The sequence below is a fragment of the Ursus maritimus genome, unplaced genomic scaffold (genome assembly GCF_017311325.1).
Source record: "Ursus maritimus isolate PB19 unplaced genomic scaffold, ASM1731132v1 scaffold_20, whole genome shotgun sequence".
Lineage (NCBI taxonomy): Eukaryota > Metazoa > Chordata > Mammalia > Carnivora > Ursidae > Ursus > Ursus maritimus.
Genome location: NW_024424453.1, coordinates 14554134 through 14581694, shown reverse-complemented (window position 1 = coordinate 14581694; position 27561 = coordinate 14554134). Strand labels below are relative to the sequence as shown.

General features: G+C 36.8%; 1 protein-coding gene across 6 annotated transcripts in view; it reads left to right on the top strand.

Moving 5' to 3' along the window:
• RNF13 (ring finger protein 13) overlaps positions 1-27561 on the top strand; it is a 168776-nt gene that overhangs the window by 83365 nt on the left and 57850 nt on the right. For 3 of the 6 annotated variants that reach the window (XM_008707231.2, XM_008707221.2, XM_008707236.2), the window contains 2 exons: positions 10640-10727; positions 17707-17797. In XM_008707231.2, coding sequence (XP_008705453.1) covers positions 10640-10727; positions 17707-17797 — 179 coding nt within the window. Of the gene's footprint in view, positions 1-10639; positions 10738-17706; positions 17798-27561 lie in introns of all 6 variants that reach the window. The other 3 variants (XM_040636681.1, XM_040636680.1, XM_008707242.2) reach the window with 2 other exon arrangements.

The following is a 27561-nucleotide window of genomic DNA, read 5'->3' as shown; positions in this document are numbered from 1 at the left end:
AACTTTGATATGGAGTAGTCATTAAGGATCCCATATTTGGAGGATGGTCTCTTTCACGGTACAACTTTGGACTTACCCCGCTCTCTTTTTTTTTAATGTTTTTTTTATTATATTATGTTAGTCACCATACAGTACATCCCTGGTTTTTGATGTAAAGTTCGATGATTCATTAGTTGCGTATAACACCCAGTGCACCATGCAATACGTGCCCTCCTTACTACCCATCACCAGTCTATCCCATTCCCCCACCCCCCTCCCCTCTGAAGCCCTCAGTTTGTTTCTGAGTCCATAGTCTCTCATGCTTCATTCCCCCTTCTGATTACCCCCCCTTTCTTTATCCCTTTCTTCCCCTACCAATCTTCCTAGTTCTTATGTTCCATAGATGACAGAAATCATATGATAATTGTCTTTCTCTGCTTGACTTATTTCACTTAGCATTATCTCCTCCAGTGCCGTCCATGTTGTAGCAAATGTTGAGAACTCGTTCTTTCTGATAGCTGAGTAATATTCCATTGTATATATGGACCACAACTTCTTAATCCAGTCATCTGTTGAAGGGCATCTTGGCTCATTCCACGATTTAGCTATTGTGGGCAATGCTGCTATGAACATTGGGGTGCATATGGCCCTTCTGTTCACTACGTCTGTATCTTTGGGGTAAATACCCAGTAGTGCAATGACTGGGTCATAGGGTAGCTCAATTTTTAACTTTTTAAGGGACCTCCGCACTGTTTTCCAGAGTGGCTGTACCAACTTGCATTCCCACCAACAATGTAGGAGGGATCCCCCTTCTCCTCATCCTCTCCAACAATTGTTGTTTCTTGCCTTGTCAATTTTTGCCATTCTAACTGGCGTAAGATGGTATCTTAGTGTGGTTTTTATTTGAATTTCCCTGATGGCTAATGATTTTGAACATTTTTTCATGTGTCTGTTAGCCATTTGTATGTCATCATTGGAAAAGTGTCTGTTCATATCTTCTGCCCATGTTATGATTTGTTTGTTTCTCACGTATTGAGTTTGAGAAGTTCTTTGTAGATCTTGGATACCAGTCTTTTATATGTAGTATCATTTGCAAATACCCTGCTCTCTTAAGAGCGGGGTGGTAAGGACTCTACCTTCAGACTCTCTAGCAAGTACTGTATAGCTTTGGACCTTGCTAAAGGAACTTTTGCTGCTAACTATACATAATTTTATCCTTTGGTAGTCTAAGCTGTATTCAGTGGCCAGAATATCTCTTGGACTTTTCGCATACTCTCATAATAGTACTTAGAGCATATGGGTAAATACAAAGGCCTGATCACCTTTAAATTCCTTAAACAGTTTAAAATATACTGATATCCTTTGGAACTGGATGAGGAACAGGGCAGTAGCCTTTACTTCGGAAAAAAAGGAAACAAATAGAATAAAAAAAGGCTTAATGAGACTATTAAGATTTTTGTTCTACCATAAGATAGGTTGCAAATTAAAGCAAAAAATATGAAATAATAGAGATGAAGGGGGAAGCACATAATCTCAGAGGCCTCTAATGGTCATCTAATAAAGTCTTTATGAAAAGAAGGTAGTAGCAACTTTTAATTCTTAGATACTTTCTGCAGATGAAGAGAGCTGAGGAAATAAACTGTTAGCGTTGAAATGAAGCAGAAACTCTTACTCTAGCCAGGTAGTGGTGGTGAGGTGGACTTCTCAGACACGTGCCCTTGTTAGTTAGGGTCATTAATGGATGTCCATCTGCACTCTTTGTCTAGTAGTATTGAAATCCCTGATACCGGGTACCTATCAAAGGCCTAATTGAGAGAAGAATTTTTTATGGAATTTGTCGTTTTTGCAGTCTTAACTGAATAGTCTAAAATCCATCCCCCCATCAGGGCAGATCTTTAGAAAGCTGAGGACATGGATCAAACAAAATTGGTCCCCATCAGATTGTTTGACTCAGATGAACTTGGCATGATACCATCATTTTGTATTAAGAAATACCATGAGAAGCAGCTCTACCTCATTGTATTTATCTTTTTTTTTTTAAGATTTTATTTATTTATTTGACAGAGATAGAGACAGCCAGCGAGAGAGGGAACACAAGCAGGGGGAGTGGGAGAGGAAGAAGCAGGCTCCTAGCGGAGGAGCCTGATGTGGGGCTCGATCCCATAACGCCGGGATCACGCCCCGAGCCGAAGGCAGACGCTTAACCGCTGTGCCACCCAGGTGCCCCTCATTGTATTTATCTTAATGTAGCTAACATTTTAAGAATTACTTGTCCTACTAGGAGGGTCCGAAGATAGAGATATTTACAACTTACTTTTATCTTGCTTTAGTATGTATGTTTGCACTAGAATCGTTTCGCTTGTTCTTATTACTAGAATAATCATCAAAATGAATTCTAAACAGTTAAATCAGGTAGCAGAGGACAGGACTGGAGGAGATAATGCTAAGCGAAATAAGTCAAGCAGAGAAAGACAATTATCATATGGTTTCACTCATTTATGGAACATAAGAAGTAGGTAGATTGGTAGGAGAAGAAAGGGAAGAAGAAAGGGGGGGTAAACAGAAGGGGGAATGAACCATGAGAGACTATGGACTCTGGGAAACACTGAGGGCTTCAGAGGGGAGGTGGGTGGGGGAATGGGATAGGCCGGTATTAAGGAGGGCACGTATTGCATGGTACACTGGGTGTTATACCCAAGTAATGAATCATGGAACTTTACATCAAAAACTAGGGATGTACTGTATGGTGTCTAACATAATAAAAAATTATTATAAAAATAAAATCAGGTAGCAGATACCTTCAGGAAAGCTAAACCTCATCAGCCAGCCAGCCAGCAAGTTTTTCTGAGCAGTGTTCATGTGTGTATTTGCCACCAGTATGCCTACTTGGTAAAGAGTCTCTTCAATCTTTTGCCAATATTTTTATTGGGTTGTTTTCTTATTAATAAGTTTTGAAAGTTCTTGATATATTCTGGAATGTAAATCCTTTATCAGATATGCATGGTGCAAACATTTTCTTCTAGCCTATGGCTTGTTTATTCTTCACAATGTCTTTCAAAGAGAAGAAATTAATTTTGAGGAGACCCGCTTTTTTTTGTAAAATGCATTATGCTTTTGATGTTGTAAGAAAGAAACATTTGCCTTCCTAAGGTCACAGAAATTTCTCCTTATATTTTCCTCTGGAAATTTCGCAGTGTTATGTTTTAAATTGAGGTCTAAGTGGTTCATTTTTAGTTAGTATTTGAATTTGGTGCAAGGGATGCATCAATATTCTTTGTTTTTTTAGCATATGGGGATCTAATTGTTCCAGCACCATTTATTGAAGATTATCCTTTTTCTTTCATTTTTTTAATTGAAGTATAGTTGACACATGTTACATTAGTTTCAGGTGTACAACATAGTGATTCCAACTCTATATGTTATATGGTACTCACCATAAGTGTAGCTACCATCTCACCATACGACACTATCACAATACCGTTAACGGTGTTCTCTGCTGTACCTTTCACCCCTGTCACTTACTCATTCTATAACTGGAAACCTGTACTTGCCACTCATCTTCACCCTTTTTTGCCTCTGACAACAACCAGTTTGTTCTCTGTATTTATGCCGTTTCTGCTTTGCTTTGGTTTTTAGATTTCACATATAAATCAAATCTTTTGGTGTTTGTCTTTCTCTGTCTTACTTATTTCACAAATACCCAGTAGCAGAATTACCAGGTTTTATGGTATTTCTATTTTTAATTTTTGAGAAACCTCTGAATTGTTTTCCACAGTGGCTGTACTAATGTATATTGCCACCAGCAGTTCACTAGGGTTCCTTTTTCTCCATATCCTCATCAACACATACTTTGGCGTTGAGTTGTATGCTTTATATATTTTGGATATTAACTTCTAATCAAATCATGTGCAAATATCTTCTCCCATTCAGTAGGTTGCCTTTTCATTTTGTTGATGATTTCTTTCACTCTGCAAAAGCTTTTTATTTTGGTGTAGTCCCAGTAGTTTATTTTTGCTCTTGTTTCCCTTGTCTGAGGAGACAAAATATCTTTATACTGTTTTCATAACACCTATGTAGTTATATTTACTGCTGCTACTTATTTTGTGTAGATTCAAGTTATTGGCTGTTCTTCATTTCATTGATTTAAGCCCGAAAGACTCCTTTTGATATTTCTTGTAGGGCCACTGACATAGATTCTCTCAGTTTTTGTTCATCTGGAAATATCTTAATTTCACCTTCATGTTTTTTTTAAAGATTCTGTTTTATTTTAGGGAGAGAGAAAGAGAGAGTGAGCAAGTGTGTGGGGGGTCGGTACAAGCAGACTCTGCACTAAGCCTGAGTTGGGGCTCGATCTCAGGACTCTGAGATCATGACCAGAGCCAAAAATCAAGAGTCAGTTGCTCAGCTGACTGAGCCACCCAGGTGCTCCTCACCTTCATTTTTGAAGGAAGTTTAAGCTGGTTGCAGAATTCTAAACTCAGTTGTTTCCTCTTGCAGCCTTTTATTAATTCATCTAAGTAGATGATTATGTCAACTTACAAATTAAGAGCATCTTCTTTTGTAATCTACGTTCACTCTTTCTTTCTCTCTTCCCCACCCCCACTGCCCCGTGCCTCCCACCTTCCTTATTTCATTGGCCAGAACTTCAGTACAATGCTGAATAGATGTGGTGAGAATGAACATCTTTCTCTCTCATCTTATTCAGGAGAAAACATTCAGTGTTTTACCAGAAAATATGTTGATTGTGGGATTTTTTTTAGATAACACTAATAATGTAGAAATATTTTAAAATGTCAATATGAAGTGTGAACTCAAGTTCATTCTGGGGCAGGAAAGTAGATTGAGAGCCAAAAGAAAATAAAAGATGCTTTAAAGTCACTGAAAGTATCATGATTAAATTTAGTCATTCTCTTCCTAGTAGTCAAGCACTTACAATGCATCTTGAGATAGGTGTATTTTTTTATATTTATACCCAAGCCAGGTAGACTTTCCAGGTAGAATTTCCCTAATATTTATTACGTCTTTTTTTACTTCTATTACTACTTTACTTGTTTTAGTAAATAAAATTATAACATGTCACAGAAATTTACCTCTAAATCATATTTTCATTCTGAATGAATTACAATCTGACATATTTCAGTATATTCTTTCAGCTTCCTAGTTAAAAATAAATGACCTTTTTACACTTAAGATGGTGAAATAATGAACTATATTTAGGGTTGTATTATCACTAAAATTAGAAGAGAATATATTTGAAATTGGCTGCTATTTTGAATCAAACATGTTTTGTCCCATCACTTGAAAGCAGATGTTCTTAGAAACATGGGTCATCTGTAGGAGATATGTGTATGGTGTTCATGGAATGTTACCTGTCTGTCCAAAATAATCCTGGTTTTGAGCTTGCCTTTTCACTGTTGTTCAGATGTTACAAATTATTCTTCATTCAAGGAAAAAACAAATCTATAATTCAGATAAAGACTTTAGAACTTGAAATGTGTTTCAAATTTAAAAAAATGTTCTTGTTACAAGTGTCTGTGCTGTCAATAATTGGGTTCTTTTCAAGGTTATTTTCCATCAAGGAAAGTCAGCTCTGTTGAATTTTTACCATTCTCGCAGGTATATAGTTTAGAGATATACATAGGTCTGTTTATGTGTAGCAGCTCCCCTCAGAGGAAAAACAAAGTACACTTAGTTCACATACAGATATTAAAGGGGTTTGAAGGCTATAAGAAATGTAAAACTGTGGATGGATTATGTTTTATTAAAAGTTTAATTATTGGGGCACCTGGGTGGCTCAGTCATTAAGTATCTGCCTTCGGCTCAGGTCATGATCCCAGGGTCCTGGGATCGAGCCCCACATTGGGCTCCCTGCTCTGCTGGGAGCCTGCTTCTTCCTCTCCCATTCCCCCTGCTTGTGTTCCCTCTCTCGCTGGCTCTCTGTCAAATAAATAAATAAAATCTTAAAAAAAAAAAAAAAAGTTTAGTTATTTTTAACAACCAGGTGGCAATCTAGCCACCATAGATTTATAGAATAAATCTATATTCCAAATATTTGTTGAATGAATGAGTGAATTAATTTGCCAAAAATCTTTAAATTTTTATCTCAAGTCTAATTAATCTATTGTATTCTATCTACCTAGAAAAATCTATATATAGAAACCTCACTACCTTTCCCATACAGTGTACTCCGAGACATTCCTTTCACTTTCCTTGTGAAAACAAGCTCTGCTTCTCAAGCTTTCCCCATTTTTGTTTAAGCATATTCCCCAAGTTTCCTAGGTTCAAAAAGTAGTTTATGAAGAAGAATAAAAGCTGGTGTTCTTTCATATCATTGCCATCATTCTATCCTGCCTTTTCATAACAGCTCCAGATCTTCAGTTTCTCCTTTCTTTTCAATTTAGGTAGACCAGATTTATTCTAAAATACTGCCTCAGCCATGCCAGCCCCTTCTGTGAACCCTAACAGAGTAGACCTGTCTGTTTTTCAGAGTGGTCTTCAGGGTAGTCCTGCACAATCTGGCCCTTTGTTTTCTTTCTTCTCACCGTGGATTCTCCAAGAGCAACAATAAAAATCAATAGCAGTGACAGTACTCATAACTAGCACTTATTTAATAAGTGCCAGATACTGTCTATTTTAAGTGCTCTACCTATATTAAATCATTTAATCCTCAGAATAACTCTTTTTAAGTTGGATATATTATCGGGCTCATGTTTCAGAGGAGTTACCCTTACTTGCCTAAATTTGTACAACTTGTATATGACAGAGTCAGAATTCAAATCCAGGTAATCTTGTTCCGGGAGTTTATATTTTTAACTTTTCTGCTGATGTTCCTTTCAGTACCATTCTTCTTTATTTAGTAATGCCAACCGTGTTTTATTTTGTTTTGTTTTTAATAGGCCTTGCTAGGTCCTTTTGTTCTTTCTCTTTTCTATCATACGAGAAATTTCCCCCAATTCTTTTCTACTGTTAGCTCAAATTTCTTCTCTTTGATAAAGTGTAATTCAGGTCCCATAAAATCTGTGATAAGCATTTTACCCACTAAGTATTTCCCCTCTAACTTTCCATAAACTCCATGACAATATTTTAGCACTTTTCTTCTTGGCTTATACTCTGTTTTGCATATAGGTTTCGTTTGACCCACAAGGTTTTATGATCATGTTGTCTAAGTTTTGATGATTTCTCAGTTCAGTTCCTTTTCCCACACATTTGTAAAATGTTAAGTAAGATTAATAATTCTGGTTCTCCTCCTGATTTCATTGGGAAACCCCATGCTTCTCTATCTAATCAGATAAAATTATGTTCCAATCTCAGCTCTGCCTAAATGTGATTGTAGGGCACTTTCGCTTACCTCATTTTTCCTCATTTCCTCTACTTTGTTGAGGTGTGTTAGGTATTGGAGATAGTATATTTAAAGCACTAGCATATAGAAGCTTCCTTTATTCATTATAGCTTTTAGTCTGGAGCCTTCTTACACGTATTCTATCAACAGTTTCCCCCCAGCTTCTCATGCCTTTGTATCCTGTAAAAGATCTCTACTTATGATCTTGACAGCTCAATCAGTTCTTCTTACAAGACTTGTTTTAATAGTGACAGTATTACCAATTTGTCCCATCTGGAAATAAGATGAACTATTGTGTCATTTCCAGGGTTCCTTTTAGAACCTTACTGAAGGTTTTTCCGTTAGCAGTTTGCTATCTTCGGACACACTGGCTACTTTCTATAACAAGCCAGCAGTCCCGTATTTCTCTAGAACTCTTGGATAGGTACCGCCTGGTCTACATAATTTAGTTGCAGCTTATTTATTAGATGTAAAATATTTAGAGCATTTACCACAATTTGAGCTAATAGCTCTGATCAGTCTCCTTAAAAAAGGCGAATTGGCAATACAATTCAGAAGGCTTTTTCATGAAATTTTCAGTTTTGATATCTCTTTTGGAATTTAGGTTTGTTCACGGTATGTGCTTTTTATTCATGAATCTTTGAGTTCTTTGCCTCCATCTGATACCATGTGTTTGAGGTTGCATTTTATGAATGTGAAACCTTGCACATGCTTACTAAATGATTTAGGTTTTATTTCTGCCTCATGTTCTTAAAAATACCAGCTGCTGCTTAGTTAAAAATGTAATTTATTTTGACGCACAAGTTTTGTAGTTCATAAACATGGATATAGTTTCCTTGTTTGTATTCGTAAGTCTGTTGGTCCATATGTTAATGTGTTTCTTGATTTAATTTTAATACTTTATTTTAGAGATCAATAAAAACAACAAAAGCCTTAGGGAAGACTTCTTGTTAAATTTTGTGAACACATGTTTCTAATTTTTGGAATTCACACTGTACGTTCAAAATTCCTGCCTATTTTAGTGGTTTTCTAAGTTTTCTATTTTAGGAATTTTATTATTTTGTTAGCAGAGAACAGCCTCTGATACTGATATAATATTATATTGTATTTATGGAAACAATTGTGTTTTGGATGTATGAAGGAAACATTTCTCCTCAGTTGCTCCATGCAGTTTTAAGAATCTAATGGCTAGATTTAATTACACATGTAGCAGATTGTTGTAAATCCATTAAATTATATTGGTGGTTCTTAACATTTGGGAGTTCAGAAAGCCTTTTGTAAATTGATGGCTTTATCCCTTCTTACCAGAAAAGCTCACACATAGACAACTGCAGGAGATTTAAGGACCCCATGAAAGATTTTTTTTTTTTTTGAAATGGAATAGTACATGTATACATAAGTATAATATAAGGCACTATATAAGATCTTTAAGAAAAATGAAAACAAATTGATATAAGTGGTTATGTGGGTGCTTGAGAAAACACGCACAGTAGGGCATGGAACAGGGCAGGCTTCATGGAGGTCATGGAATTTGAAGTCCCCATAGGCATTCAGAAGACAAAGCCTATTCCAAACAGAGATGATAGCATGAGCAATAGAGGCAAGAAAGTACCTGACCTCTTTGGATATCCTTGAGTATTGAGATCTCTTTGAGGACAATGATTGTTTCTGATTCACCTTTGAGTTCTGCACTGTGCTGCATAGGACCTTATGTAATTTTATTATGTAAACTCAACAAATACTAGTTGAATTGAACTTTTTTTACTCTTTATCATGGTTCCTGAGACCACCTTTCTGTGTGTCCTATTATGTTGTATCTTCGCTCACAAATATATATTTTGCAGGGAAACAAGTTAAATCATGTAATTTCACTGTGCATTAATTGGCCTTAAAAAGAAAGCTAAAACTTGGTTTTTTTTGTTAGAAGAGAACAGCTTTTGATATAAATTTTATATTTCTTAAATTGTATCTCTGGGAACAATTGTTTTTTGAATGTCTTAAAGAAACATTTCTCCTCAGTTACTGGGTTAGCTTTTTGGGAACAGTTAAAATGGTCACTAAAGCATCAAATAAACTAATAGCAACCCCAACCAAGTATACTTTTGTTTAAAAGCTAAGTGAAGTCTCTTCTGCTATGGTAATAGAATGAATAAATAATAATGTATAAGTAATAAATAAGAAATAAGATTTAGAAACTATGATCTCTTTCTTAAGAGTATTTTTTCCCTCCCCTTGAAAAAGCAGTAATATCCATGTGGAAGAAGCTTTGGAGCTAGCATTTTCTCAATTTTAGCTGGGTACTTAAAAATGCACATAGAAACAAAAAAAAAATAGCAAACTTTCTTGATTATTGAGATTTTCTTGCAGGACTGCAAAACATTCCTTGTAATTTTGTTGGCTGGTTAGTTTTCTTACCGTGTTCCTAACATTAGAGCAGTAGGTTCTGTGTTGGTGAACTATTTATGCTACTTTAATCAGTTTTTTAAAAAATCTCTGCCTAATTTTCTTTCTTGTGTTTGTAGTGTTATAATGTGGGCTATTTGAGTACACATTTTATATGTTTACTCTCTCTCTTTTTTTTTTTTTAGATTGTATTTATTTATTTGACAGAGATAGAGACAGCCAGCGAGAGAGGGAACACAGGCAGGGGGAGTGGGAGAGGAAGAAGCAGGCTCATAGCGGAGAAGCCTGATGTGGGGCTCGATCCCATAACGCCGGGATCACGCCCTGAGCCGAAGGCAGACGCCCAACCGCTGTGCCACCCAGGCGCCCCTATACGTTTACTCTTGAATGAGTAATATTTAGTGAGTGCCTACTCTGTGAAGCTGTTTCACAGGTGCTAATTCCTTGAGGCACTCATCGCCTACAGACTGGGTTTTTTTTTTTTTCATTGATAGGATAAAATTATTCTGATTAATCCACATGAAGAAAAATAATTTGTCCAACTTTGTTCCCCTAATAAGCAGCAGAGGTAGATTTGAATGCAAAGGGCTGATGACTCTTGAGCCTGATCATAGCAAGTCTCTACCTGTTAGAGCTAGACGGGTTTATTGCTTTGGATCCTTTTAGTATTTTAGCTTTATCTGTCCTTTATTTGCTTCTCATTCACTTCAGGCCGTGAATGAAATCAAGAAGATATCCAAAGTCATTGATAATCAATTATAAAGCATATTATGTTTCAAGAACATTTTGAGATCCATTCTTACATATGTACATAGTCTAGTCCTAGACACGTGTATATTTGCTGATTTATGTTGAAGTTGAGGGACTGTATGACAGAGCACTCTCTTCCTCATAATGTGATTGTTTTCTGACTTGCAGGTTTTAAATGCACAGAGAGCAGGATACAAAGCAGCCATAGTTCACAATGTTGACTCTGATGACCTCATTAGCATGGGATCCAACGACAGTAAGTACAGGTATCACTTTTCTTCTCTCCTGTTTGACAGATCTTTTGAAACTAAAACTTAACAAGGTTTTTCCCCCTCTCATTTTCTGTTTAAAAAGCAAAATTTCTTTTCTTTCACAAAGGTAACTCATCCTAACCCTCTTGGGACAATTTTATTCATATTGAAGTGGAATTGACTTGTTCTTTTCTGAACAGTTGTTTTGTTTTCTTTTACCTTTGTGTTTCATTTTAGAAGATGTGTTGATATTTCGGCAAAACCCAAGAGAAAATCAAAGCTTTTAATAAAGATGAACATGCTGAGTTAAGGATCCCATAGAAGAATTCTGGTGATTTATTTATAGATTTACAATATTAAATATATGTGTCTATACTAAGTAGCTACTGTATTCTTATTTCAAAGCCACATACTTGTACTTTCTTACACCAGTTGGTTATTAGCTTCTTAACATACATTGACATGCCTGTAGCTTTTCATTCAAAATGGGAATGTTTTCCCTTATTCTCTACCAAATATTAGCTTGTAGGGAAAATGAGCCAATTTTAACCAAATAACTGGTTTTAACCAATGACTTTTAAGCTCTGTGCTTCCACCTAATTTGGTGAGAGTGATGAAGGTATCTTTTGTTATGTTAATGATGTGACTTTGGGACCCCATCTAAGGATGAGGGCTGACTGCCAGGAAAAACAACTCTGTGATGAGTGGGTTGGAGCTTTTAGTCAGTCTGTGTCCCCCCGCCCCCCCACACACACACACCCATCCCTGGGGAGAGGCAGAGGACTGGAGTTTGAATAGATTTCCAGTGGCCAGTGGTTTAATCAGTCATGCCTGTGTAATGGAGTCTCCATAAAAACCCAAAAGGACAGGGTTCAGAGAGCTTCTAGGTTGGTGAACATGTGGAGATTTGGGGAGAGTTCCGTGCCTGGAAAGGGCATGGAAACTCCATGTCCGTTCTCACACACCTGGCCCTACTCATCTCTTCCATCTGGCTGTTCTTGAGTTATATTCTTTCATAATAAACCTAATCCAGTAAGTAGATTGTTTCTCTGAGTTCTGTGAGCCACTCTAGAAAATTAATTGAACCCAAGAGGGGAGTATCAGTGGAACCTCTAACCTATAGCCAGTGAATCAAAAGCACAGGTGATAACCTGGACTTAAAATTAGTGTCTGAAGGGTTGGGGGCAGTCATATGAGACTAAACCTTTAACCTGTGGAATCTGATGCTATCTCTAAGTAGATAATGTCAGAATTGAGTTGAGTTGTTCCATGGTGTGGGGGAGATCCCCCATATGTCCATTGAAAATTGGGTTCAGAACCCAGAACACACTGCCAACATTAATGATTAAGTATTTTATTTTTGTTTTTCTTCTAGCACATAACCATAATACGTCTGGCTACTAAGTGCCATTGAGTCACATGGGCAAGAAAGAGCTTGGAGCAAAGAGCAGACATAAAGCTATGGACTGGTATCCTACATTAGAATATATTTAAGACTTTAAATAATTAGATCCTCAATAGGAAATATTTTGGAGTCCTTGACTAAATTTTTTATAGCTTAAGACAGTATTAGTTGTTGTTGTTTGAGTAGAACCCTTTACTTCTTACCCCTAGGAGAATCTGAGGCAAAATTATAATTTATAAAAAGTAAAACTTGGCAATAAGTTTTTTTGTTAATTTCTAAATGTATTTAAAATTATTATTTAACATTCTAGCTGATTAAATCATTATAATGCATGAGGTACCCTTAGGAGGTTCTAGCATTTCACAAAAAGTTTAACAATCACTGCTGGGAATTAGAGGAATTGATGAAGGTAATTTACTTGCCAAATAAACTAGTTCTGTTGGTAGTGCAGACTTGACACAATTTTCTTCTCATTTAACTATCTCTCTTAAAAGATATGTATATACCAGGTCAGTAATTTTTGTTACCTTTATACATTACTCGCAAAATGGAAAGCATAAATACTCAAGAAATAGGTGTGAGTTTAAATTGAAGCTCTCACTTGTATCAGCTGTATAACTTGAAGCAAGTTACTTACTCCTTGTGTGTTTTGCTGAAGTCCTGAGCCCAGTGTTTAGCAGGCTTTAGGACCTGCTCAGGTGTTTTGAGTTAAACAGATTCATATTTGTAAACTATTTACACTTTTTACATGTTTTCAATAAAAATTTTGCAAGCAGAAAGTGCCTCTTTTGTCTAATACCTGTTTTGTCTTTGTAATACCATGAAACCTTGTTGTGGTAATCATGTCAGTTCCTAAGGAAAATGTGCTAAATGTTAAAAGTAGCACATAACCATGTAATCCTGTTGTTGCCATGGAAATGTTCCAACTGAGCTATTACATTTCAAAGATTGCTCAGAATTTTGGTTCTTTATTGCTTTATTTCTGTGATAGTTTGCCCCATCCTTGTGTATGTGTGTTTTGGACATTTCATATATTCAAAAACAAATGTTGTAAAGATCTTTACCATTTTCATCTTTTCTGTTACTTGGTAGAGGAAAGGAAAGCATGGATTCATTAAAAGAGGCATGTATCTATCCCCCTTTTTAAGGCTTAGTCTACAACCACAAAGAATATTGCACATGTTCTCCTAAGAGCAGACATTCTAGTGTCTGGAAACAAAAGGAAGTTTTAAAAGCCCCTTGCTGCCAACATTTCACACAAGGAATTGGTCTCTTTTTATTTCAGCTAGGACATAGGATGGGTTAACTCAATGAGCCAATAGTATTTGTCATCTTCAGGAGGTAGCTGAATGTAATGGGGAAAACACCAGCTTTAGAACCAGGAAATGTGGGTTTATTCTTCTAGGTTAGTTAATATATGAACTAGCCTGTGCCTTTGGAAAAGTTACTTAACCTTAAAGGTGTGAATAATTTTAGTTTTTATTTGACCTCAGAAGGTTGTGAAGATCATACGAGAGCAGGTATATGGGAAAACCCATGCCATGGCAGAGTTGCAAGAGCCTAGATTAGGAGACAGAGCCTCAAGTTTGAGTCTAAGCTGTGCAAATTCCTAATTGAATAACCAGAACAGGTTATCAATATGTCTGCGTTTGTTTGTTCTCTTTTTTTCCTTGCCGTCTTCCTTCAACAGTAGTTTTTGACAGCCTACTCTTCATCAGGTACTATTTTAGGCACCATGGCTACAGCAGGGAATGAAACAGTTTAAGGCTCTGCTCTCGTATCTTTCAGTGCAGTAGCGGAATGCAGTAGTTAACAGTGTGGCTTCTAGGTACTGCCTGCTAAGGTTGGAATCGCAGCTGGATCACCTGCTAGCTGTGTGACCTTGGGAATGTTACCTTGACTCTGTAGGCCTCACCTTTCTGATCTGTAAAATGGGAATGACAATAGCACTTAACTCGTTGGGTTGTTTTTGAGGATTGAATGAATTCAGACATAGAAAGCTTCTAGAAGACTGCCTATTTCTTAGTGGTTACTTAGCTATTATCTAATAATCATATTATCATGTATTTATCATATATAATAGCTGCATTAATAATAATCATTTATGGCTACTCAGCTATTACTACTGCTATTATTACATTCTAAGGTGGGAGAGAGGAAATGAACACATAATCAAAGAGATATGCTGTATGTCAAGTAGTGATAAGTGTTTTGTCAGGGGGCTTGGGTGGCTCAGTTGGTTAAGTGACTGCCTTCGGCTTAGGTCAGGATCCAGTCCTGCATCGGGCTCCCTGCTCATTGGGGAGTCTGCTTCTCCCTCTGACCTTCCCCTCTCTCGTGCTCTCTCTCATTTTCTCTGTCTCAAATAAATAAAGAAAATCTTAAAAAAAAAATCACGTCAGGCTGAAGGGATATAGAGTGGCAGGGGTGAGAGGAGGGTGGCCATTTTAGATGGGATGGTCAGAGAAGGCTTCTATGAGGCTTTGACATTTAAACATAGGTCTACAGCGAGAGACTGAGCCATGCAGATTTCTGGAGCGGTGTTCCAAGGAAAGGGAACAGCAAGCAAATGCAAAGCTCAAAGATAAAGCATATTCGGTGTTTCACTGTACTCCACTATACTCCACAATACTCCACAGCGGCTGGAGTATAGTGAGCAAGGCAGAGAGAGTGGCAGAGGATGAGGTTAGAGAAGGGGCCAGTAGCGAGATCATGTTGGGTATTTATAGGACTTTGGTATTTGTTATGTGCAGCTTTTAAACAGATATGTGAGGTGATCTTCTATTTTAAAAGGATCACTTTGGCTGTTCTTTGGAGAATATATTGAAGGTGAAAGGTGGGCAGGATTGCCAACAGAGAGACAAGTCAGAACATTGCTGCAGTAGCCAGGCCAGAGGTGTGGTGATCTGGAATATTAGCAGTGATTGTGATGGGAAGTGATGGAATTATGGCTCTGTTTTGAAGTTGATAGGATTTGATAGAATAAATAAGGAAAGGGAGGAGTCAAGAATGATTCCAAGGTGTACAGCCTGAGAAACTAGGTGAACACAGGATGCTGTTTACAGAGAGGAGAAAGACAAGGAGTAGACCTGATTGAGAGGAAAAAGACAGTGAGAGTCCCATTTGAGAAACATTAAGTTTAAAACATCTATTAGGCAATCAAGTGGAGATATTGAACAGGCAGTTGGATATATGAATCTGGAGAGGTTGGGGTTGGCCATCTAAATTGTTAATTTGTCTATGATATCATGACCATTCTATTGGCAATGTATATTTCAGAGTTGTTTTGTGGAGCAGAACTAAAATTTAGTGTTTTTTAAAGTATTTTGAGAACTAGAACATGTTTGGTTTTGTTTTCAGTAGATAAATAATATTGCAAAGTCTCCAAGATGGCATTTCATATTTGCATACACTTCTCCCCTTCTTCTGACTAAGGGGAGGAAATTTTTACATCTCTTCAGATATCATAACTCAAGGAAGTATTGTTACTTCCAATAATTGTTGACATGACAGGATATCCGAGGTGTATCATTAAGTGGAAAACACCTTATACTTTTTTTCCATTATTATATGGTCCCATTGATATAAAAATATAAAATTTTTATTGATCCCACTGATACAACAATAGTGATTAAATATTTCTTTACCAACCATGTTTGTTCCTGCCCTCCTGGGGCTTATATGGGGTGTGTTTATGTGAAACGGGCAGGGATGGGAAGAGAGGGAGGAAGGGAGCAAATGAGCAGAATGAATGATTATATTTACATAAAACAATCTAGAAGTGAAAAAAATGTACTCTACCAAGGATACCAAGATTTTATAACTCTAAAACTTGTTTTTATGGGGCGCCTGGGTGGCTCAGTCAGTTAAATGTCTGCCTTCGGCGCAGGTCATGATCTCAGGGTCCTGAGATCCAGTCCTGCATTGGGCTCCCTGCTCAGCAGGGAGTCTGCTTCTCCCTCTCCCTCTGTCCCCTCCTCTTTTTTTTTTTATAATAATTTTTTATTATGTTATGTTAGTCACCATACAGTACATCCCAAGTTTTTGATGTAAAGTTCCATGATTCATTACTTGCGTATAACACCCAGTGCACCATGCAATACGTGCCCTCCTTAATACCCATCACTGGCCTATCCCAATCCCCCACCCTCTGTCCCCTCTTCTGGCCCTCCACCCCGCTCATGCTCTCTTTCTCTCCCTGTCTTTAAAATAAATAAATGAAATCTTTTAAAAAATTAAGAAGTGAGTCCTGCTAGTGTTTAAAAAAAAAAAAAAACCCGCCCAGGGCGCCTGGGTGGCTTGGTCGTTAAGCTTCTGCCTGCGGCTCAGGGCGTGATCCCGGTGTTCTGGGATCGAGCCCTGCATCAGGCTCCTCCGCTAGGAGCCTGCTTCTTCCTCTCCCACTCCCCCTGCTTGTGTTCCCTCTCTCGCTGGCTGTCTCTCTCTCTCTGTCAAATAAATAAATAAAATCTTAAAAAAAAAAAAAAAAACCCAAAACTTGTTTTTACAAGGATTTCAACACATCTGCAGTTGCTTAGGTTGGAGGGGAGGAGTTGAAAATAAAGTGGGGGTACAAGTGAATTTTTTGGGTGATAGAACAGTCTGTATCTTGATTGTGGTGGTGGTGGTTACATAACTGTATGTGTTGAAACTCATAGAACTGTTTATTCCTTCAAACAAAACCTTTGTCTTTGGGTGGGAAGGATAATGGTTGTGTTTGGTTTTCTTCTTGTATCCTCCCCCTTTTAAATAACAAATTTGCGTTTTTAAAAAAAGAAATGTAGAACAAAGTTATTGTGAAAAATGTAATGAAAATAAATGGACGTCTCTAAAGCCCAATTGATTAAATTAACTCACAGCTAAAAATAAGTCTCCTTTTTCTATTGTAAATTTAAGAGGATCTTCCTGAGTAATGGGTAATTTTTACCAACTTCTCTTTTGTTGGCATTTGATTTTGGTTTTGTAAATAGGTATAAGAGTCCAATTTCTTAAGACACCAAACAAAACAGAGCTTTACCATGAACTCCAGGCTTAGGAGGAAGTAGAAATTTACCCGCTTTTCCTATTCTGTGCCCTTTCTCAACTTCTGTCAGCCCTTTACTCTGGAAAGCCATAGATATGTGGTATCATTTTTGAGACTTCTGTAAAGTGGTCTTTTCTTACATTCTTTGGCTTATACTAGTCTCCTGGGAATGGGTATGTAAAAAAGGCTTTTTCACTTTTTCATTTAAGTTATATATGGAAAGAAAACTTAAAATTTCTTCCTCTTCCTTTTCTAAGAGTTAATTATGTCTATAGAGGAATAAATCAAAAGGAAATATTAAAAATAATTGTATCTAATCTTCATAGGACTATTGAGATAGTATGTATGCAAAAGGTTAGCTTTTGTTATTGTAAGTATAATAGTATTTCTCAACCACTGTGATTGATGATGGTGTAAATCTGCAATCAGGAAAATCAACCGATTTGAATTGATTGTAATTGTTTCCAGCTGCATTTGTTGCTATTGTGAAGAAAGTAAAGTTGATTGTACGTGGAGTATGGGATTTTAAGAATAATTTTATCATTATTTTATACAGTTGATGTGCTAAAGAAAATTGACATTCCATCTGTCTTTATTGGGGAATCATCAGCTAATTCCCTGAAAGATGAATTTACATATGAAAAAGGGTAAGTAATGGATATAAAAAATAAGTATGTAGCTTAATATTCTTTATATTAGGTTAGAACTATATTAGTTGTAGCCAAGGTTATGTTTTAAAATGAACTCTACTGTGCTTAAATTATCTATTAAGTCATTATGATTTTAAGACTTTATTGTAATATTTCTTCTGTGCATGATTACAATTTGAAAATATACTCATGCTAGAAAGCCTAAGGCACCCTGTTGCTAAAAAGATACCAAACTTTCAGGGCGCCTGGGTGGCTCAGTTGGTTAAGCATCTGCCTTCGACTCAGGTCATGATCCTGGGGTCCTGGGATCAAGCCCTGAGTAGGGCTCCAGGCTCCACAGGGAGTCTCCCTCTTCCTCCTCCCCGCCCCTCTGCTTGTGCTTGTGCACAAGTGCGTGCGCGTGCGCTCTCTCTCTCTCTCTCAAATAAATAAATAAAATCTTTTAAAAAACCTAAACTTTCCCTTTTATAGATTACTCAAACCATTGGTATAGTAACAATGCAATTGGCATTTATATGACACTTTTCATTAAGACATATTTGTATTTTATTAAAAAGAGATTTGTTATAAACACAATCCAAAACACAGTGTATTATTGACTTAATTTTTACAAAGATAAAAAGTTTGTTTTCAAGTTTAAAAAGTTTCATTTGGAATAAAAACTAAATGGAGTTTCCCCCCAAAATCTCATTACCAGATTAACATAGACCAAAACTAACTGAGGCCCGGCTGTTCCATGTCATAGAGAAAACATTGCAGTTAACATTTCAGAACTTCTTCTATGGAGCAGCTAATGGGCAGGAGCAGGCTTTTGACTAAGAGGAACAATAACAATATTGTAATAAAAGCAATAATGTTTATCGAGTATTTGGCAAGTGCCAGCATTCATGAGAGCAAGACTTTTACACTTTTTATCCATTTAATTTTCACAACAACCCTCTAGAAGTTGTTATTATCTCTTATTATCTACATTTTCCAAAAGAGGAAACTGGCCAGTGAAATCCGATTTTAATTATTTAGGGGGGAAAAAATCCATGAACATTTGAATTTGAAAATGCATAAAAAGAAGAGGGAAAGTTTTTCTGTTTACTATTTTTGTCATTTTCCCTCCACAGTTTTGATATTTAAAATATTGTTCACATATTATATGCTCAGAACATCTTTTTTAAGTTCGGGAATGTAATTTGGGATGTGCTATTAGAAAGAGTTATGTAGGGGCGCCTGGGTGGCTCAGTCGTTCAGCGTCTGCCTTCGGTTTAGGGCGTGATCCCGGTGTTCTGGGATTGAGCCCCACGTCAGGCTCCTCTGCTGGGAGCCTGCTTCTTCCTCTCCCACTTCCCTGCTTGTGTTCCCTCTCTCGCTGGCTGTTTCTCTCTCTGTCAAATAAATAAAATCTTTATAAAAAAAAGAAAAAGAAATAGTTATGTAAGTTGCTATTTTGTCAGCCATGCTTGTTTAGTTAGTAGAGGGGTGCACTAATACTCTTACCTCAATATTGTTCCCTCATTTAGAAAAATTCTGTATATTTTAATATGTATTATAAAGAGTCTTTTTTGGTCTTTATTATAAAATTGTGACTTTTTAAATTAAAAAGTAATACATGCTGGCAAAATATGGAAAAATTCAGATATATAAAGCGGTAAAATGAAAGTCCCTATGCTGCTCTTCTTTAACAGCAGAAGCTACTTTTTAAAAACTTTAAATTTTCCCCATTTTTGAATACTCACATTCGTTAATGATGATGTGCTCACTAAATAGAACCGTGCAGTGTATAGTATTTTGTAGCATGCTTTATTTATTTAATATTTGGACCCTTTGCATGGTAATACAATTCCACAGAATCCCTCATCTTAACTTGTGGGGACAGATGTATTGTGGAATTAAAAATTTTTTGGATTTTTAGAAGTTAAGTACAATTCCAAATATAATTTGAGGCAGGATCCCAGAATCAAATTACATATATCTGCAATGAATGCATGGATATTTTATCACATCAGTTCAGTTCAGGTTGACTATCGTCATTTATATCAGGTTGCCAACATTTTTTAAAGCCTTTTAGGTTTCATAATTGTGCATAAAGGACTGTAAACATGTACATACACATCTGCCTCATCCATCTGTCAGCTGGCCTTTGTGTCTGTCTGCTTGCCTGCCTACATGCCTACCTGCTTACCCACCCACTCACCCAAAAATTTATTCTGCTTAAAAAAATATATTTTTTTAAGATTTTATTTATTTGTGGGGTGCCTGGGTGGCTCAGTTGGTTAAACCTCTGCGTTTGGCTCAGGTCATAATCTCAGGGTCCTGGGACCGAGCCCCACATCGGGCTCCTTGCTCAGCGGGGAGTCTACTTCTCCCTCTCCTTTTGCCCCTCCTCCCTGCTCATTCTTTCTCTCTCTCTCCCTCTCTCTCTCTCAAATAAATAAAATCTTTTTTTAAAAAGATTTTATTTTATTTTATTATTATTTTTTAAGATTTTATTTATTTATTTGTCAGAGAGAGCAGAAGCAGGGGGAGCGGCAGGCAGAGCAGACAGAAGCAGGCTCCCTGCAGAGCAAGGAACCCAATGCTGGACTCCATCCAGGACTCTGGGATCATGACCCGAACCAAAGGCAGCCGCTTAACCAACTGAGCCACCCAGGCATCCTAAAGATTTTTTTCTTTTAAAGCCTTTATTTATTTGAGAGAGAGAGCACAAGTAGAGGGAAGAGGGAGAAGCAGACTCCCCACTGAGCAGGGAGCCCAACACTGGTCTTGGTTCCAAGACCCTGAGATCATGACCTGAGCCAAAGGCAGAGGCTTAACCAACTGAGCCCCCCAGGAGCCCCTTAAAAAAATTATTATTGAAGCAGAGTTGACATGCAATGCTATATTAGTTTGAGGTGTACAGCATAGTGTTTTGATAATTCTATGCATAACTCAGTTTTTACCACAATAAGTATACTCCCCATTTGTGACTATACAGTGTTATTACAGTATTATTGACTATATTCCTTATGCTGTACTTTTTTTTTTAAAATCTCTGTGACTTATTTTATAACTGGAAGTTTGTCAACTATTTAACCCCCTTCACCTATTTCACCCATCACCATCCAGGCCTCCCCTCTGCCAGCCACCAGTTCTCTGTATTTAATAATCTGTATTTTTGTTTGTATTGTTCTTTAGATTCCATATTTAAGTGAAATCTTTAGATACTAGTCTGTCTACTTACTTCACTTAGCATAATAACCTCTAGGTCCATCCATGTTGTCACATGGCAAGATTTCATTCTTTTTTAATGGCGGAATGATATTCCATTGTGTGCATGTATGTTTGTGTTTCTTTGTACACATACACACCACATATTTTTTTTTTATCCATTCGTCTATTGATGGATACTTGGGTAGCTTCCATATCTTGGCTATTATAAATAATGCTGCAATAAACGAAGGGGGCATGTTTCTTTTTGAATTAGTGTTTTTGTTTTCTTTGGGTAAATACCCAATAGTGGAATCACTGGATCATATTGTCATTTCTATTTTTAATCTTTTAAGGAAACTCCACAGTGTTTTCCACAGTGGTTGCACCAGTTAACATTCCCACCAATAGTTCATGAGAGTTCCCCTTTCTCTAACATCCTAACCAATATGTATTCTGTTTATGATGAAAACTTCCAAGCATATTTGAAAGCAGAGAGATGAGTATAATGAATCTGGTCATTTAGTTTCAAAATTATCAATGGATGGTCAGGTTTTTTTTGACCATCCATCCTCAAACCCTACCCTCTTCAGCCTCTTTCTTTCCCACACCATGAAGCAAGTCCCAGACATCCTGCCACTTCAACTGTAAATATCTCAGAGTATATCACTAGAAGATATTTTTACATATTAAAATATATTATTATTCTAGTTTTTGGGGGAAAAAATAGACATTATTTTAGTATCAACACATACTTTAGTATTGAGATTTTCCCAACTGTCTGAAATTCATTTTTTTTTAAGTATTTGTTTGAAGCAGAATCTAAATAATGCCCATACATTACAATGGTTCTTTATGTCTTAAGTTTTTCCTTTTTTTACGTTTCTTTAATTGAGGTGACTGTGGAGCGTCAAAAGGGTTACTTTTAATAATTAACATTGGGACAACGGCATAAACCACAACTCACGCAGGCAAATCAGGGCATGTGATGTCTCTATTTTTATCTGTAAGTCTGCCATGTGCCTTTTTTTCCGTAGTCATTTATTTATTGAAGAAATGGGGTTATTCTGTAAAATTTACCTGAACTTTCTGATTGCATCCATTGGGTATTGTCTAGAATTTTCCTTTGTTATTTTTCCTGTTAATTTCTAATTAGATCTAGAAGTTTGTTCTAATTCAAGTGTGATTACAGGGCCAGAAGCATAGGTAATGTAAGGATACTTTATATATGCTATTATGTATTTCCATCAGGAGACGCATAGTATTTGGTTCTCTCTCTATGACATGAGCAATCATTGATGATAATTGCCTGGATCCATTAGTTCTTTAGGGTTTGCAAGTAATCTGATTTTATAATTCCTTCATTTATTAGCTAAAATACTTCTATAAAAAGAACTTGCACCTTATCAATTATTTCATTACCTTGATACGCAGTCTGTTTAAGAAAGCTAGGATAGGGGCGCCTGGCTGGCTTAGTTGGTGGAACATGTGACTCTTGATCTCAGGGTTGTCAGTTTGAGCCCCATGTTAGGTGTAGAGATTAGTTAAAAATAAAATCTTAAAAAGAGGGGTGTCTGGGTGGCTCAGTCGATTAAGTGTCCAACCCTTGATTTTGGCTCTGGTCACAATCTCATGGTCCTGGGATGGAGTCCTTCATTGGGCTCTGCACTCAGTGGGGAGTCTGTTTAGGATTCTCTCTCTCCCGCTTCCTCTAACTTGTGCACGCTTCCTCTAACTTGTGCACGTGTTCTCTCCACCCACCCAAATAAATAAATAACTCTTAAAAAAAAAGAAAAAGAAAGAAAGAAAGAAAGAAAGAAAGAAAGAAAGAAAGAAAGAAAGCAAGCAAGCAAGCTAGGGTAAACAAGTCCTTCCCTTCATTTACTGTTTTTCAAAATGATTTGGTTCACTAGCATCTTCCAAAGATGATTTATATATATGTTCAAAGTATCATAATGAGCTCATGAGTTAAAACTCATTTAATATGCTTCGGCCCAGTGCAGTTATTATGTTTATTGATGTTCACATTTTCCCATTTCAAACTTCAAGTTTAATCCAAATTTCTTTTGATGTAAATCTGGAGCTTTTGATTGCTCCTTGTTCTCTGTATGACAAGATGTTCCAGGCCCATCTTGTTCTTTTCCTCCCCCTGACTTGGAACCTGTCGTTTTTTCACGGAGCTCTGGTTCCTTTTAATTGGATGTGGCATTTAGAGACTGAGGCGTGATCATTGCTCCTTGGTTTGTCATTATTTCTAGGGCTTTTCAGTGAATAAAACTAAGAAATAGATATGCTTTTTGTTTTTTTATTTTTGGTTGTTTTTGTTTTACAAGGTAAGGCTTTCAGGTAGAATAATATGCTTTTAAAGATACAAAAAATCGTGAACACGTACAATTACTTCCAACTTAAATTCAGGCTAAAGGATTTTTACTGTACTTCATTGGTCTTACATCTGTATTTTATTTTTCTGTGCTCAAAGACACCAAAGTAATTGTTTTCTTTTTTAATTGCACAATACACACATAACAGAACAATACCAACACTATTGTCTTTTTTTTTTTTTTTTTAAAAACCAGTTCTTTATTTAAGGTATATCATAATAAGGATCTAAAATCAAATCACCATGTTTTAAAGACATGTAGAATAATCCTGTGTGCTGATGCTATCAGCTGGAAACACCGGTCTATTTGATTCATGATGCTTTTAGATTTTAGGGATTGCTTTTTACCCCCATTATGACTTTTATTATTATGTATAAACCTAAAGTCAAAATCAACAAAACACAATGTATATTCAGAGAAGTCCAGCTTCTAGCCAAGTATCATCTGCTCTGTCCATCCTGTTCCCATCCTAGCCTTTTAAGTAACAGTTTTAAAGTTCATTCATTTCAAACTCATGACCTGAGATCAAGAGTTGCATGCTCTTCCAACTAAGCCATCCAGGCACCCCTTAAGTCACAATTTTAAAAAGTTCTTAGTTTATTCTTTAATTCTTTAAAATTATAATCAGATACCTATCTCTTGTCCCTCATCTTTCACCCTCAATACATAAAGACCATACTGTATACTTCCTCACCCCCACCCACCCCCCACTTAACAGTATATCCTGGTGATCTCACCATAGGAGTCGATATATTCTTCATTCCTTTTTAACAGCTGCATAGAACTCCATTTTGTGGATGGGCCACAGTTTAATCAGCCAGGTCCTCTGTTGATGGACATTAGAATTGCTTGCATTCTTTTGTTGTTATAAATAGTGCTGTATTTAATAACCTTATGTAGAAGTCTTTTCATGTTTTTACTAGTAGACCTTTGGATTTCTAGAAGTGGGATTGCTAGGTCAGAGGTTAAATGAATTGTATTTTTGCTAGATACTATAAATACCCATCCATAAGGGTTGTGCCAGCAATATATGATGTCTCTTTTCCCACAGCCTCATCAATAAAGTATGTTAGATTTTTCAGGTTGTACTAGATAGGTGAGGAATGGTTTCCTGTTGTAGTTTTGGTATGTAGTTTCTTTATATGAGCAAATTGAGCATCTTTTCTTATATATAAGAGCTCTTCTATAAACTGTTTATCTTTAGCTCATTTTTCCTAGTAGCTTGTTGGTAATTTTCTTTTCTATTTTTAGAAGCTCTTTATTTATTAGGTATGTTTAACCATTTGTGATATATTACAAGCACTTTCTAATACTTCATCATTTTAATTTTATTTACTGTGTTTTTTTAATTTTTATTTTTATTATTTATTTAAGTAAACCCCACACCCAGCGTGGAGCCCAGTGTGGGGCTTGAATTCACAACTCACAAGGCTAGCCCTATCAGATCAAGACCTGAGCTGAGATCAAGAGTCAGACACTCAACCAGCTTAGTCACCCAGGCACCACTTGTGTTATTTTTAAAATGCAAATATGTTAATCTTTTACAACGGGCTCCTGGTCTTGAGTCTTAGGAAAGTTTGCCCAGCTTCTAGATTATAGAAGAATTTACCCACATTTCATATTTGTATGGTTTCATTTTTAACATTAAATTTCTGTCTTAGTTGTAATTTATCCTATATTAACCTTGAGGAATGGAACCAGTTTTATCTTTTGTCAAATAACCATCCAGTTACCCCAACACTTCTCCTTCAAATGTTTGTCCCTTTACCCAACTTGAGATGCCGCCATATTTCCATACATAACTGAATTTTATCTTTTGCCCACCAATACCACTGTTTTTTTTTTTTTAAGATTTTATTTATTTATTTGACAGAGACAGCCAGCGAGAGAGGGAACACAGGCAGGGGGAGTGGGAGAGGAAGAAGCAGGCTCCCAGCGGAAGAGCCTGATGTGGGGCTCGATCCCAGAACGCTGGGATCACGCCCTGAGCTGAAGGCAGATGCTTAACGACTGTGCCACCCAGGCGCCCCAGTACCACTCTGTTTTTGTTATAGGGTTTTATAATATGCATTAATATCTGATAGGGCTAGCCTTCCCCCACTCCCAATCCTCTCTTTCAGGTTTTGATAGCTATTCTTGCATGCTTGTTCTTTCAAACAAAAATTTTCATAGCTTTATTGAGACATATTTTATATACTATAAAATTTACCAATTTTAAAGTATACAATTCAGTGATTTTAGTATATTTATAGAGTTGTGCAGCCATCATCACATTCTAATTTTAGAACTTTCCAACACCCCAAATAGAAACATATATATATACACACACACACACACACACACACATATTTGCAGTCATTTCCCAGAGGGATTGGGAAGTTAGATTATTGTTAGAAAGTTTAGGCCTAGACACCTGGTTTGAAATTAGCCTGTGAACTCATACAAAGGAGAATAAGCCACTATTTCCTGAGTTGCTTAGGACTTTGCTTGTATGATCAAATCATAGCTGCAGAGCTCATGGCATATACTGTGTATAGGGGTGGACGTGGAGGCAGTCTGGTAAAATACTCAGACTATTTAAATATCTCCTTCAGATAAAGGTTCATCTGGGGTTAGGACATGAGGGAGGAGTCTGTAGGGGGCTTGGGGAGCCTAGACAGAGAGAGGAAATAGAAATAAAGCTGGAGGACTGATTGTCTGTTGTATTTCCCTGCCCTGTATCATTACTATCACCACCCTCCACCATTAGCGATTTGCTTAAGAAATAGCAGTGTCCTGAATGTGCATTGAATTCTTGCTTTACGATGCTTAAAGCCTTCTATCAGTTGTAGACCTTTAAACATTCTCACAGTACATCTCAACAGTAAACTAAAATGGTTTGAGGTATAGCAGGCAAGCATTCATTGGACATAAAGACCACTAGATTTAGAGCCCAGGTCTGTGAATCCTAACACAGTGCTTAAAAGAAAATCCTGGAATTGATTCCATTTCTGTGGTTACACATATATACGAAGTTTTCAATAAAGTCTTTTAATTTCTAGTTCTCTGGGTCTTCCTGCTTTGTTTAGCTCCTTCTCACCTGTTAATTCTGTTCATTTCTGAGCAACCCTTTGTCTTGTCTCATAGGACAGGGTTTATTTGTTTATCTCATCCAGGCCACATGTACATTAGAAAGTTGTTAACATAAAAGGAGAAGAAGAAAACCAATATAAGGGATGTAAAGTTTGCTGTTGCTGAGATATTTAGGTGATACAATGGATTAAATTTCTATATGCAGTAGTCTGGCTTCTAACCCCTTACAATGTTAATTTATAGCTGGTTGGTAGGAGTGGAGTAGGGAGGTTGCAGAAGATTAGCATCATATGGAAAGGTTCTACTTAAAAGTGGCACCACTGAGTTACTATCTCAGCACTGGCTCAGATGGTTTCAGATTTGTGCGAAGCATAGGGACATTACTTCCAGACCTGGCCTCGTGCTGGAAGGGATGGCATCAAATACAGCAGCCCAGGCCTGCTGCTTTTCTTTTTTTTTTTTACCCTGGTAGAGCAGTCATTTTAGTATTTTATGTAAAGCTACAAAAATATATGTAAATCTTTTGTCATCCCCTATTCTGCTGGAAAGTGACTGAAATGAAAACCTACTTTTGTTCTAGCATTCTTAGCAGTTTTAGGAAAATACTTAAATTATTGGGGGACATTCCTTGTATTATCTTTTTTGTCTGTTTTGTATTTGGTAAACCTTGATAGAGCTCCCTGCATATGAATATAATAAATAATAGCACGAAGACTTAAAAATTGCTTTGGAATAGAAATAATTTGATTACATGTTATTTTTCTTAAGTACCGTCGTGTCCTAAACATCTCTATGTGGGGGAAGGAGTTGGCCAGTTTTTATTTCCCTTTTATTGAGAGTTTTTGTTTTGCATTTAATCCTTGTGTTATGAAGTAGCAGGCTTCACTGCCTAAAAATCACCCAGCAGTGGGTTACAATGTAGTGTTACTGGCACCATACTAGTCGAGTAGCACAGGAGTAAAATGAAGAAAGCATTCCTATTACCATTATACAGGCCCTTCCCTAGACTGAAGATATTTTCTAATGCAGGACTTTGCAGCCATGTAAAATGTGCTCACACAACAAAAATAGTGTGCCTATTTTTTTTTTTAAGATTTTATTTATTTATTTGAAAGAGAGAGAGCGAGCGAG